At 40.3% G+C, this 15,106-nt stretch overlaps 1 protein-coding gene across 1 annotated transcript in view; it reads right to left on the bottom strand.

The window, feature by feature from the left end:
• Positions 1 to 698: 698 nt before the first annotated feature.
• Positions 699 to 15,106, bottom strand: part of LOC133640606 (oocyte zinc finger protein XlCOF22-like) — a 14,585-nt gene continuing 177 nt past the window's right edge. The window contains exons 1-3 of the mRNA XM_062034121.1: positions 14,869 to 15,106; positions 12,835 to 13,101; positions 699 to 2,856 (exon numbers count right to left, since the gene is read on the bottom strand). The exon at positions 14,869 to 15,106 is cut by the window's right edge and continues 177 nt beyond it. Of these exons, the coding sequence (XP_061890105.1) occupies positions 1,334 to 2,856; positions 12,835 to 13,101; positions 14,869 to 14,971 (1,893 nt within the window). The 5' untranslated portion in view covers positions 14,972 to 15,106 and the 3' untranslated portion in view covers positions 699 to 1,333. The remainder of the gene's footprint in view (positions 2,857 to 12,834; positions 13,102 to 14,868) is intronic.

Below are 15,106 nucleotides of genomic sequence, written 5' to 3'. Positions count from 1 at the left end.
CTTCCTCCTAGAGTTCCTATGTTGCCCTTGTGGGCGGAGTTGTGGGACGTGCACAGCTGCTTCCAATTGACCCTGGTGCTACTTAAGCAGCACCTTGACAGCTGGATGGCACTCGGCGATTCCACTCCACGCCCGGTTGATTCTATGCGTTGAGTATTTTGCCTCGTTGGCCATTCCCAGTGCCATCCATCTTGGTGTTGTTTTGTAGTGTGCACGTCTTGTAATTCCAAACCAAGTTGAGTTTATTTTTGTATATAAGTAGCTTTTGCTCTTTTTTACACAATGCACATTTTGTCTTCTTTTTCGCACCGTCGCTTTTTGTTACCTCCTGTTTGAATTGTTTTTGTGAGTATATTTCCACAGTAAAACAAGTGTTTTACTCAGCGTCCTGCGCATCCTTGGGTTCCTGTTAACTGTGTTGAACAGCACTCTGACAGAAGGAGTTTCTCCAAAACGCAACACCCTTTGGCGGACACGTTTGTGATTAAAGGCTATACATATACAATGAAAGGGACAAGTGGTAGGAAAAATGGATGGATGTACAGTAAAGCTCTGTGGGATGATGTACATTATTGACTTTTCCCTAACATTCCAAACGTTCCCATGTTGTCTGAAATTGATAATGTTTGAAGGATTCTAAAAAAGGGGGAAAAAAACAACTTTAAAAAACAATTGTCATGTGTATTTTTTTAATAAGAAATGTAGATTATTAAAGACAAAACTATCCTTCATAACCTTCCACATATAATGTTCTAGGGGACATACATTATAAAACAATATTTATATTACAAAAGAGAGTAATCAAGATAATTAAAAGAATGGATTATTGAGACCCAACAAATGATTCACAAAGTCACACATTTTAAAAGTAAATGATCTCGTATAAAACACAACTGCTCAAATGATGTATAAAGTAAATAATAATATGCTTCCAGAAGTGGTCCAGAAGATTTTTCAGATGTGAACCAGTAAATATGAACTAAGAGGGATTTATGTGTACTCAAAAGCAAAGGTAAGAACACATGTAAAACAAATATGTACATCATATAAAGGAGTTCATTTTTAACATCATTAAAAATTAAAAATGATTTATGAATATCTCTATACACATAGAAAGTATTTCTAACATGTTTTGTCCTGTTTATTCACACCTTTACAGTCAAAGTGGTGTGTTCATTTTTAAATAAAAGTACACAATGTATATTAAAACATGTACTTGACTGAAAAAAGCAATAATCGAAAATATCTAATCTATAAATGTTAGAATCTATGTGCTAATGTTGTTAGAAGGTCAAAGTTAAAGTTTTGACGATTTATTTCAAATCCTGCATCTTCATTTGCTGCTGCTGTTCTCACCAGCACACTTGTGTTTCTTACACTGGTACTTAGAAGATAATCTTTCACCACACACAATGCAACTCAACACTGTGTGTGTTATCATGTGTCTTTTCAAATGCGGACTTTGTACAAAACTTTTATGACATACTGAACATGTATAAGGTTTTTCTCCAGTGTGTGTACTCATGTGTGTTTTGAAATAGTCCCTTCGAGTAAAATCTTTACCGCAGATTGAACATGAAAAAGGTTTTTCTCCAGTGTGTATTCTCATGTGTGTTTTGAAATGCTCACTGCGAGTAAAATCTTTACCACAGATTGAACATAAAAAAGGTTTTTCTCCAGTGTGTATTTTCATGTGTGATTTGAAATGCTCCCTACGTGTAAAATCTTTACCGCAGATTGAACATATAAAAGGTTTTTCTCCACTGTGTGTTCTCATGTGTACTTTCAAATGTGGCCTATGTGTAAAATATTTACCGCAGATTGAACATGAAAAAGGTTTTTCTCCAGTGTGTGTTCTCATGTGTACTTTTAAACTTTGATTTATTATAAAACTTTTGCCACATTCTGAGCAGGAAAAAGGTTTTTCTCCAGTGTGTATTCTCATGTGAACTTTCAAATGTTGCCTATGAGTTAAACCTTTACCGCAGATTGAACATGTAAAAGGTTTTTCTCCAGTGTGTGTTCCCATGTGTGCTTTTAAACTTTGATTTGTTACAAAACTTTTACCACATTCTGAGCAGGAAAAAGGTTTTTCTCCAGTGTGTATTCTCATGTGTATTTTCAAATCGTGCCTATGAGTAAAATCTTTACCGCAGATTGAACATGAAAAAGTTTTTTCTCCAGTGTGTGTTCTCATGTGTCTTTTCAAATAACTAGGATATTTAAAAGTTTTGTCACAGTGAGAACATGTGAAGTGTGTGTTGTCAGTGTGACATGTCTTATCATCTTTAGAGTCTTCATCATCAGTGTCAGGAGAGTGTGACGTTGTGTCCTCACTATCTGATAGTGGAGCTAAGAGCTTGTCTGCTTGTGATCCTCCACAGTGGTCTCCATCAGCTTCTGTTGTCATGTGTTGAGTTGAGCTGCTGCTTGGAGGCTCCGCCTCTCTCTTCTCCTCACTTTCACCTTTGACCTCATCACCTTCACTCTTCACAGGGACACCAGTCACTGGCATCTTGGTGACATCAACCTCCTCCAGTCCTTCAAGATGCTCTCCCTGCTGACTGATGCTGTTTTCCTCCTCTTCCTCTTTAATGTGAGGGGTCAGTAAATACTCCTCTTCGTCCTTAATGTGAGGGCTCAGTGGATCCACCCTTTCCTCTTTAAAATGGGGTGTCAGTGGGTCCTCCTCTTCCTCTTTAAAATGGGGTGTCAGTGGGTCCTCAACTTCCTTTTTAAAATGGGGGATCAGTGGGTATTCCTCTTCCTTCTTAATGTGGGAGGGTTGTGGCTCATCTGTCCGCATCCTGAAGCTCCACTTCTGTTGCTCAGGGTGAAGATATTCTTCCCAGACGTCTGCAAGACAAACACACCATCTCTGCTCAGTCACACAATGCATTCAGTACTTTTACATGCACTTAGAAAAAACAAGTTATCGTATGAACTGTCTTGAAATCTCAGTGACGCACAAACACGCTGCTCTTTACAACATTATTCACAGGAAAAGAAAAACAAACCAGGACGACAGGACTTTTTACTATGGATAGACAGTATGGTTTAAAATTGATTTTGCGATTTATTATTTCATATAGAATTACTAATAGAACCATTTTAAAACAGGCTACACAGGCTCCTAATTTAGTTGCTGAAATATGCAGTAAAATATTACATAATTTCCAGTATTATTTTCTCAAATAAAGAAACCAGATATTAACAGTAAATAAACAAGTACATTAATAATAATTGTTTCGACAAAATAATACAATTAGAAATGACACAATATGTTACTGCATATGTCAGCTGCCAAATTAGGAGCTTTTGTAACCCGCTTTGACATTCTTTTATTATCAATCATATACCAAATGATATATCGTGACATATATTGTTATTAGGATATCGATTTTAGGTCATATCGCCCATACCAAACATTGGTTCGCCGAGTCATTATGTTTGGCCCCACAAATAGATTTATTTTTTATATTCTTCAGATGTGTGTGTATGTTTAAAATGTTGTACTACTGTTCTACATCACGTGGAAGTGTCATGCCATGGGGTTGGTGTGCTTTCAACTAGGGTTGTGACGATACGGTCAGCTCACCAAAGGATACTCGATATTGGCTTTAGGAGAATGAGATGATATTTTGGTGGTGATGGAAGCAGATCAGAATCATATCCATATTTAAGTGTTACTTCTTACTAAACTCCTATAGTCATATTTTCATCAGCTAATGTCTCGTGTGGTACAAATTGCTTGCATTCGAGTGTCCTTGATTAGAGAGGCAGAGCGCTGTTTATTCTCTCTGTTGAGACTGCCATAAGATTCCTAAGATAAGGAGCACAGTGCAGTGCTGAGCTTGGGGGGACAGCAGGTGGGGAGGAGGAAGGAGAGGTGGACAGGACTTCCGGGGGTTGGAGGGAAGACCGAGCTAGACCGGGCGAGGGAACGCCTGTGTACTGGGTTGGTCTCACGTTTGTCCTCTAAGCTTTGAGAATAAACTACAAAATACCAACTACTGCCTGGTGATTGAATATACACATCAGCTTATTGCCATAAAAATAATCTGGGAGAGACTAGCAATTTGAATTCCTCATTGGAGGAACGCTGGTCGACACAACAGTGGTTAACATGATTCTTACTTATATGTATACTTCATGTGTATATGATTGTACTTTCCCTTGTATGCTTAGTTTTACTGTAACTTCATTGTGGATAATATCTATAAACAACCTCAATTGTTTTTTTTATCTTTAATTTGAAGGACTGTTTACTTATCTGACAAATTCAAAGGAAACTGCACTTTTTTAAAATGTTGCCTGTCATTCACAATCCTTATGTAAGAAATGTTTTAAATTTGTATGAATTCTAATTAGTAAATAAATGTGAGCAGAAATCAGCTAACATTGGAGTCAATGGGAGCTCCTCTATTAGACCCACAAAGTCCTCCAAATAACCATCCACAATATGCCAACAATACTTCCATTCACATTTTTGTGACCTGAATATTAACCAAGTATTAGCGATATTGTTATTATAAGCGCTAACGTTAAGGACCTACTTTTAGCTGCGCATTGATCACAGAAGTAACTAGCTTATGCTACTATATTGACATACTGAGCTGCTTTCTCGCCTCTACGATGGTGAAAGCTAATTCTAGATTATAAATCATGCTTCTCACTTATATGGTGAAGATTGTGGACATAAAACGAGAACTTGGTCAACTTTGACATCCAACTTAGACCTGGAGATGGCAAGAAAGACACAGAAATATGCTCTTTTGCACACACCCTTTTTTTTAACCCTTTGCGAGGATTAATTCTTCATCTAAACGGGAAGATATGAACATCCCATCAGTCGGCATCCCAGTGAGAGCAGACATTGTATGCTTAAAATGAGCAAGATATGTAAATATGACATGTTATTAAGAAAGTTACTACATTACATATATATACTTACACTTACAGTGTGTATTTAAAATGTTGATGAAGGTTTTAGGATGTTATTTAGAGCACTTTATAGACAGAATAGAGCGGCTACCAATGACTCAATTGTTAGCTAACCTTTGCTAAGGTTAATTTCTATTGAGGATGCATTAAACATAGACCTGCTCAGTGGCCTTGTGGTTAGAGTGTCTGCCCTGAGACTGGAAAGTCGTGAGTTCAAACCCCGGCCGAGTCATACCAAAGACTATAAAAATGGGACCTATCGCCTCCTTGCTTGGCACTCAGCATCAAGGGTTGGGGGTTAAATCACCAAATGATTCCCGAGCGCGGCCACCGAGGAGATTTTAACTACCTCGGCAACCTCAGCCTCAGAAATAGGAGAGCCCAACACAGATTCCCCCAGGCACTGCTTCCTCATAGGAAGATGTGTGTTGGTGGGATTGAGGAGGTCTTCTAAGCATTCCCTCCACCGATCCACAACAGCCGCAGTACAGGTCAGCAGCACACCATCCTCACCATACACGGTGTTGACAGTGCACTGCTTCCCCCCCTGAGGCGGCGGATGGTGGACCAGAATCGCTTCGAAGCCGTCCAGAAGTCGTTTTCCATGGCTTCCCCAAACTCCTCCCATGTCCGAGTTTTTGCCTCTGCGACCGCTGAAGCCGCACACCGCTTGGCCTGTCGGTCCCTGTCCGCTGCCTCTGGAGTCCCATGAGCCAAAAGGACCTGATAGGACTCTTTATTCAACTTGACGGCATCCCTCACTGCTGGTGTACATCAGCGAGTTCTAGGATTACCGCCACGACAGGCACCAACCACCTTGTGGCGACAGCTCCAATCAGCTGCCTCGACAATAGAGGAACGGAACATGGTCCACTCAGACTCAATATCCAGTGCCTCCCTCGTGACATGTTCAAAGTTCTTCCGGAGGTGGGAATTGAAACTCTCTCTGACAGGAGACTCTGCTAGGCGTTCCAAGCAGACCCTCACAATGTGTTTGGGCCTGCCAGGTCTGTACGGCATCCACCCCCACCATCGGAGCCAGCTCACCACCAGGTGGTGATCGGTAGAAAGCTCTGCCCCTCTCTTCACCCGAGTGTCTAAAATATGAGGCCGCAAATCCGATGACACAACTACAAAGTCAATCATGGAACTGCGGCCAAGGGTGTCCTGGTGCCAAGTGCACATAAGGACACCCTTATGTTTGAACATGGTGTTTGTTATGGACAATCTGTGACGAGCACAAAAGTCCGATAACAAAGCACCACTTGGGTTCAGATCCGGGCGGCCATTTTTCCTAAGCACGCCTCTCCAGGTTTTACTGTTGTTGCCCACATGAGCGTTGAAGTCACCCAGTAGGACAAGGGAATCACTCGAGGGAGCACTCTCCAATACTCCCTCAAGGGAATCCAAAAAGAGTGGGTACTCTGAGCTGCTGTTTGGTGCGTAAGCACAAACAACAGTCAGGACCCGTCCCCCCACCCGAAGGCGGAGGGAAGCTACCCTCTCGTCTACTGGGTTAAAGTCTAACGTGCAGGCTTTGAGCCGGAAGGCAACAATAATTGCCACCCCAGCCCGTCCCCTCTCATTGCTTGCAACGCCAGAGTGGAAAAGAGTCCAGCCCCTCTCGAGAGAACTGGTTCCAGAGACCTTGCTGTGCGTCGAAGTGAGTCCGACTATATCTAGCCGGAACTTCTCCACCTCGCGCACCAGCTCAGGCTCCTTACCTCCCAGCGAGGTGACGTTCCACGTCCCAAGAGCTAGCTTATGTATCCGAGGATCGGACTGCCAAGTGCCCTGCTTTCGGCTGGCGCCCAGCTCACACTGCACCCGACCTCTATAACCACTCCCATGAGTGGTGAGCCCATTGGAGGGGGGACCCACGTTGCCTCTTCGGGTCCTCGAGCTGTCCTTTTCATAAAGGTCTTTGAGTTTATATATATATATATATATATATATATATATATATATATATATATACATACACACGCACACACATACATATATACAGTATACATACTCTATATACACACAAACACTCAATTTGACATACAAAATAACTATTATTTTTAAGAACAAGTTACAGTAATATATAATACATATTAAAAAATATATATATACATACATGCTTATACATAATATGTATATTATAAATAATATATTATTTATACACATATAAATTATATGGGTAGATATTTGCTCCAAAAAGGGTATTTCAACAAGTAAACAGTACAGTAATTACTTGATTTATATATATGTAATGCTCATAAGGTATTGTAATAGAATATGCAAAGATGAGATGTGTCAATATTAAAATATTACTTGAAATGCATTTTTGGCAGCAACAAAGTGGCCATTTGGGTTGATATTTGCTCTAAAAAGGGTATTTCAACAAGTAAACAGTACAGTAGGTACTTGATTTTGATATATGTAATGCTCATAAGGGTATTCTAGTAAAATACGCGTGTGTAAATATACGATGTGTAAATAACAAAATATTACGCCAAATCACTTTTTGTCAGGCAATATTACATTTAATGACAATTTTACATAAATTAATACATCCAAACACGTTGTACATATTTATTATGTGCAGGAAGAAATACAGTTACAATTGTGTGTATCTTCCAAAAAAGAAAGAGGTTTTATCACATCAACATGGGACTAACAGCACTCCTTTAAATCTTATCAATACCACAGAATAGGCAAACTGTCCTTTTCCGGGCACGATAAAGTCTTAAATAATGTCAAACACGTAGCGATACAATAACCAGGAAGATAAAGTGTTTGTCTTACACCTAGTAATCCGCGCCCCCGCGAAGGAAATACATTTTTGGCAGGCATTCACATTTTGCCACAACACCCCTAAAGGGACATGGGGGAAAGTCCTAGTTGGAAATACAGCCAAAGTAACTCCTGAACTGGCATTTTCACACAGACCTCAAACCATGCGCACGCATCCAATGCTTTGTCGTGCTCACCAGAAACTATCTGGTGCGCACGAGATAGATATCTAAAAATAACATTTGTCCCTGTGTCCCTTTAGGGCAGACCTGGGCATTTTGCGGCCCGCGGGCCACATCCGGCCCTTTGTGCGTCCCTGTCCGGCCCGCGTGAGGCCAACAATAAATTACAAAATACATTTAAAAAAGTATCTATGTCGAGTGTGCAATACAACGGTGCTGCTTTTGTTTTTGAAAAGCCTTATTTGTATTACTTCCGTGTGGACGTATGCGCGTGCGTGATTGTGAGTGAATATAAACAGCGGCAATCAGAAATTACAAAATACATTTTAAAAAACATCTATGTCGTGCGTGCAATACAACTGTGCTGCTTTTATTTTGAAAAGTGTTATTTATGGACGTATGTCCGTGTGTAACCTGTGAGTGAAGGTGCACAGCGACAAGTGATGCCCGGTTACACCCGAGATGTCAGCTCACGCTAAAAAAAAAAAAGTTGATGACGAATGCCGTGTTTTCAACAAGACATGGACTGCCAGGTATTTCTTTACAGAAATTAAAGGTAAAGCCGTGTGCTTAATTTGTGGTACACAGGTTGCTGTGTTTAAAGAATATCATTTGAATCGCCACTATACGACGAAGCACGAGGAAAAATACCGGAATCTGTCTGGTGAAGAGTGTGCAAGGGAGGCCGATGCGTTGATGGTAAAACTGCAAACTCAACAAGGACTTTTTGCCAAATGTCACACCCCCAGAGATGCAGCCGTCAGGACAAGTTTCGTCATTCCTCACAAAATCGCCAGAAAAAGTAAGGCGTTTTCTGACGGAGAGTTTATTAAGGAGTGCTTATTGGACTCTGTTGCGCTGATATGCCCAGAGAAGAGGGGCGCATTTGAGAACGTGTCACTCTCCCGAAGCACTGTAACGAGGCGGGTTGAGACCATCGCTGGAAACTTGGAGCTTCAGCTGAAGAACAGAACGGCCGACTTTGACTGTTTTTCACTGGCTTTGGATGAGAGCTGCGATGTACGTGACACCGCCCAGCTGCTCATCTTCTTACGTGGGATAACTGCAGACTTTCAAATCCCGGAGGAGCTGGCAGCCATGCAGTCAATTAAAGGGACAACCACAGGTAATGACTTGTTCACAGAGGTAAATGCGTGTTTGGACATGTTAGGACTGAAATGGGACCAGCTGGCAGGTGTGACAACAGATGGTTGGACAATTCTGACGGGGAAATATGTTGGACTTTTGTTTGTCGTATTGCAGTATTTCTATAAACTTGTTAAGTTGTTTGTTGTTTTTCCTTGTTTGTGGAACAAAGTTAAAGTGTGAACAAGTTAAAAATAAATTGCAGTGATTCAATGATTGTTTTTGTATTCTTATTTCAATTTCACATAGCCTGATATAAATATTTAAGGATTAAGAGTTTAAATAAAACCATCAAAAGCAATCTGCTTTTGTATAAAGTTAAGTTAGGTTAAATTAAATGATTACTATTATTATTATTTATTTTTTATTATTTTACGGTATATCAAAAATAATATTGAGCAAAATTTAATTGAAATATTGTCAAAGTGGTCCTCCAGCAGTGCTCGGGTTGCTCATGCGGCCCCCGGTAAAAATTAATTGCCCATCCCTGCTCTAACTAGAGAATAATTTCGCCACACCTAGTGTGTGTGTGACAGACATTGGTACTTTAACTTTAAGAAACAGCGCTAGTGCACATGCGCCATCTTCAGAGGAGCGCCGCCGCTGCATTTCCAGGAAGTGAGCAATGTCGCCTAAAATGCATGACTAAATGAGGGTTTTCGATAATTAAAAATGAAACGGTAGTACCCAATGTCCAAAATTTTACTGCGGTTTATCATTATACTGTTTACCATTATATCCCTGATACACACACATATACATATATACACACATATATATATATGTATATATGTACATACACATAAAACTGATGTAAGTGTACCACTAGTGGTATGCCAAATATTATTTTATTATTTAAGTACAGTGTTTTATTTTCCTATATTCAAACACAATGTTACTGTTCAAACTGTGTATAATATTACAGTGGCTAAAATATTAAATATACTTGTTAAATAAAGTGTCCTTGTTTTTAATGAATAATTAAGGCCTACTATACTACTGTATTTTAATGCTGTTCATGATGGTGGTACTTGGAGTTCCAAGTATTTTCTGAGGTGGTACTTGGTGTAAAAAAGTTTGACAACTACTGACATAGTGACATTGTAAACTACATTGGCAGACACCATTTTGTTATACCCAAACGGCGTCTGCTCATACATCGCGCTTCCAACGAGATCCCGTTTTTTTCTTTCGAGTTAACAGGAAAAGGAGAAAGCAATATCTGCCTCATTTCATTTTTCTCAAAATACTTTCCACTGTGTTGATTAGAAAGTTCCACAACTGTTCACGTTATCCCACGCTTGTGCTACAGCACTCATCTCATTGTGCAACATGTGAATGTTTGAAGTGGAACTAAACGTGATCTCTGAAAGGCGTGCACATTATTTCCAAAGCAGGGCCCCCATCCACATATACAATACTAGAACATATCTGATGAAAACCAGCATTATTTTGTTATCTTAATTATAAGTGTGCCATACCACCTATTAGGGTTGTACGGTATACCGGTATTAGTATAGTACCGCGATACTAATGAATCATTTTCGGTACTATACCGTCCAGGCCTGGCCCTAACCAATCTGGCGCCCTAGGCAAGATTTTAGGTGGCGCCCCCCTACATCGGCAGTGAAGTGTATATACACACAAGAAACCGAATAGCTTTGTCTTTGACCTTTTTTTTTTTATCAAAGAAAGCAAATTAACATATTATATGAGAATGTTATGTTATGATTATCTTTAACCGAATCACAGCAGTGCTCAAATTAAAAAACAGCATTCCCTCTCATGTGATATTGCTTAATTAACATTAATGATGTGCACTTTAACAACTAGGCTTGCAACTATACCTAATATATAAAGGGGTGGAAAAGTGACTATTACCTGCAGGGCAAACATTAGCTAACCAGAAGGCAATAACAATGTAAACAAAAAACACCTGCTTAAAAGATCTAATACAAATGTCCCTGAGGAATGTAAGGTGGGAGTACTGTAATTACCTAACGTTACATTATTATTTTTCATAACAATTTAGCCCCCTCCACAATATTAACCCGACGTTAAAACAGAACTAGCTATTTATTGATTAGCAATTGCCGAATCATGTAATATTAGCTTAATGCTAAAAAGTCAGGTTACTATCACATTCTGTAACAGACAAATAATTTCATGTAGGCTAACGTTACCTAGCTGCTACCTCTGTCTTTTTCTCGTTTCTCCTCTTCTTTTCTCTTTTTTCTTCCCTGGGCACCTGACAGTTTTGGCCGTTTTGACATCCTGTGTTGATTTTTTTAAGTGGTGACGTCCAAAAAGAGTCATGATACGGGAAGGGAGGGGGCGCACCGTGCGGGAGGAGGGGGTGGGGGGCGTAATGTTGTAACAAATAATATTTCTATTAAATAGGCTTTACTTTGCATTTTAATTAACGTGGGATTATTTTTTGTATTTAGAAATAATAGTACCAACTTTTTTATTTTTTTTATTTTCCTCCAACATTTGTGGCACTGGCGTGGCGCCCCCTGATGGACGGCGCCCTTAGCATTTGCCTATTAGGCTTATGCCACGGGCCGTCCCTGATACAGTCTCTGAAACGTACCGGTCCCGCACCCCCCCCACTCCTGCGTCAAAGTCACGTCGTGACATTGCTGGTTTACGAGCAGACGAGCATGTTCGGCGGCACACAAACACGGAGTACTTACAAGCAGACACAGTGTGTAGACAGAAAAGGGAGAACGGGCGTATTTTGGTGTAAAAAGTAAAAATAAAGGTGAAGTTATAACACTGAAACACCCTCAGGAAGAGATGCTTTAAGACATGGCTAACTAGCTAGCGGCTAACATTCATCCGCCGTCAGCAGTGTTTTAGCGACTTCTAAATCACTAATCCTCGCCTCCATGGCGACAAATAAAGTAGGTTTCTTACAAGTACCATTATCACTGCAGGACGAGGAATAGCTAAACGTGCTTCACTACACACCGTAGCTCACCGGCATCAAAATGTAAACAAACGCCACGTACCTAGTCGATACTACTATGATCACGTCAATATTTTTTGGCATCACAACATCATCTTTCGGTTTTTATTATGTATATTATGTTTATAAACTCAGAAAATATGTCCCTGGACACATGAGGACTTTGAATATGACCAATGTATGATCCTGTAACTACTAATTTGTGGTATCATCCAAAAACTAATGTAAAGTATCAAACAACAGAAGAATAAGTCATTGTTACATTTTAACAGAAGTGTAGACAGAACATGTTAAAAGAGAAAGTAAGCAGATATTAACAGTAAATGAACAAGTAGATTAATAATTCATTTGCTGCCACTTGTCCTTAATAATGTTGACAAAATAATAGGTGTATAAATGACACAATATGTTACTGCATATGTCAGCTGACTAATTAGGAGTCTTTGTGTGTTTACTTACTACTAAAAGACAAGTTGTCTAGTATGTTCACTATTTTATTTAAGGACTTAATTGGAATAAGAAACATGTTTAATTTACCCTAAGATTTTTTTGTTAAAATAAAGCCAATACTGCCATTTTTTGTGGCCATATTGAATGTTTGCCTTCATTTGACCACGTGAGGTAAGGAGGACGGCCTCTAGGTCACATGGTTACACCCCAGCAATTACATTGTTGATGATTGATGAGCATTCATTTTTAAATGGTGGTGTTAAAAAGCAAGTATATCTCCATCTTTAGTCATAAATGTGGCCCCCGGATGAACATGTGTCACAAACATTGTATTAGATGATATGTGGATGTTGTGCTTACTTGGACTGTGATGAAGCTGTGAGGACTCAGGTGGTTTGTCTTCATGCTCTTCAGTCTTCACAGAGACAACAGTCAGTGGAAACTTGGTGAGATCAGCCTCCTCCTGCCCTACAGGACACTCTCCCTCCTCTTCCTCTTTAAAATGAGGGGGCTGTGTATCCTCCTTGTCCCCTTTAAAATGCGAGGGCTGTGGATCCTCTAAAGTGAAACTGTCCCCCTGCAGATGAGGGAGACATTCTTCTTGGTGTTCAATCAGCTGATGGATGTCTACAGGACACAAACAAAACACATTTTAACTCCTACATGCTAAATATTAAATCGTACATGAAATATAGGACTGTGGCTATTGAAAATTGTATTAATCAAGTGTTCTACTGGAAATGTTTTCGATTAATCGAGTAACTGGATAAAACATAGTGTTGCTTGGTTAAAGACAAATTTAAGCGACTATAAGACATTTCACTTAATAATGAACGGCCAATTGGTTTGAGATGGTATGAGATCAAGATGTCATCTTTAGATCAGGCTTTGTTTTTTCGACAATCACTGCCACATTAAAAAGTTAAAGTACCAATGATTGTCACACACACACTAGGTGTGGCGAGATTATTCTCTGCATTTGACCCATCACCCTTGATCCCCCCCTGGGAGGTGAGGGGAGCAGTGAGCAGCAGCGGTGGCCGCCCGGGAATAATTTTTATGGTGATTTAACCCCCAATTCCAACCCTTGATGCGGAGTGCCAAGCAGGGAGGTAATGGGTCCCATTTTTATAGTCTTTGGTACGACTCGGCCGGGGTTTGAACTCACGACCTACCGATCTCAGGGCGGACACTCTAACCCAGTGGTTCTTAACCTGGGTTCGATCGAACCCCAGGGGTCCGGTGAGTAGGCCTCAGAGGTTCGGCGGAGGTCACACACACACCCTCATCGTGTAAATAAAAACTTCTCCCTATCGGCGTATTATGGATACGGCAACAGCAGAAGTCACACTGTTTTGCAGGTGTGTAATTTGTTGTGAGTTCATGCACTGTGTTGGTTTTGTTCTTTGAATGAGGTGATGTTCATGCATGGTTAATTTTGTGCACCAATAAAAAAACCATATAACTTTGTCTTGAATTTGGAAAAAAAACTAAACATTTTATTTTTCACTAAAGAAGGCACGGTGGCACAGGGGTTAGTGCATGTGCCTCACAATACGAAGGTCCTGAGTAGTCCTGAGTTCAATCCCGGGCTTGGGATCTTTCTGTGTGGAGTTTGCATGTTCTCCCCGTGACTGAGTGGGTTCCCTCCGGGTACTCCGGCTTCCTCCCACCTCCAAAGACATGCACCTGGGGATAGGTTGATTGGCAACACTAAACTGGCCCTAGTGTGTGAATGTGAGTGTGAATGTTGTCTGTCTATCTGTGTTGGCCCTGCTCCAGCACCCCCGCGACCCCGAACAGGACAAGCGGTAGAAAATGGATGGATGGACTAAAGAAGGGTTCGGTGAATGCGCATATGAAACTGGTGGGGTTCGGTACCGCCAACAAGGTTAAGAACCACTGCTCTAACCACTAGGCCACTGAGTAGGTGGATGTAGTAGGTGTTGTAGTAGGTTAATGGCTGCACCAATATGAAGGAAATAACAGGTCAGTATAGCTTTTACACACATAAATAACTTGTCAAAGCGTTTACAGCGTCAGTTACCATGGTAACTGACTCTGACTTTGTCTTACCTCTCTTATTATTGGAGGTAAAACTCTCAAGCTTTACACACTCAGGAGTTTGCACTTAACCTGCTCTCTGGAATATTCCCCCGGTGACTGTGTGAGTTTTGTGTAAACATGTTGATACACATTGTTACAAACTGAGAGGAACATCAACCTCTCATAAATATTGTGTGTCTGAAACTGTCTCGTTTTTATGAACAACATAAAACAATCAGTGCATCATCCTCACATGACAATTCATCTCCCTATAGACAATCTATTCAAGAATAGTGTTAATAATAAATATAAAGTTAGTAAACATGTGAGAGTAAGAAGTAAACAAACCTGTTCTGTGTAACACAACTTGATGTTTTTGATGTTGTCGCTCCTTCTCCTCTTTTGTTGGACAAAGTTCCTCCTCGTACTCTGCTATCGTTCTTTCGCACATTTTCACACAATCACAACACTTTACACTCACACTTGATCTCTGCTTAGCGATGTGTTTTGATCACTTCCGCCTCTCTTTGTTAGCAGCTAGCACGCTAAGCTAACTAGCTAAGCTACGCTAGCACGAGAAGCGTCA

The sequence above is a fragment of the Entelurus aequoreus genome, linkage group LG23 (genome assembly GCF_033978785.1).
Source record: "Entelurus aequoreus isolate RoL-2023_Sb linkage group LG23, RoL_Eaeq_v1.1, whole genome shotgun sequence".
Lineage (NCBI taxonomy): Eukaryota > Metazoa > Chordata > Actinopteri > Syngnathiformes > Syngnathidae > Entelurus > Entelurus aequoreus.
The sequence above is the reverse complement of the archived record's forward strand: the minus strand, read 5'-3'. Positions and strand labels throughout refer to the sequence as shown.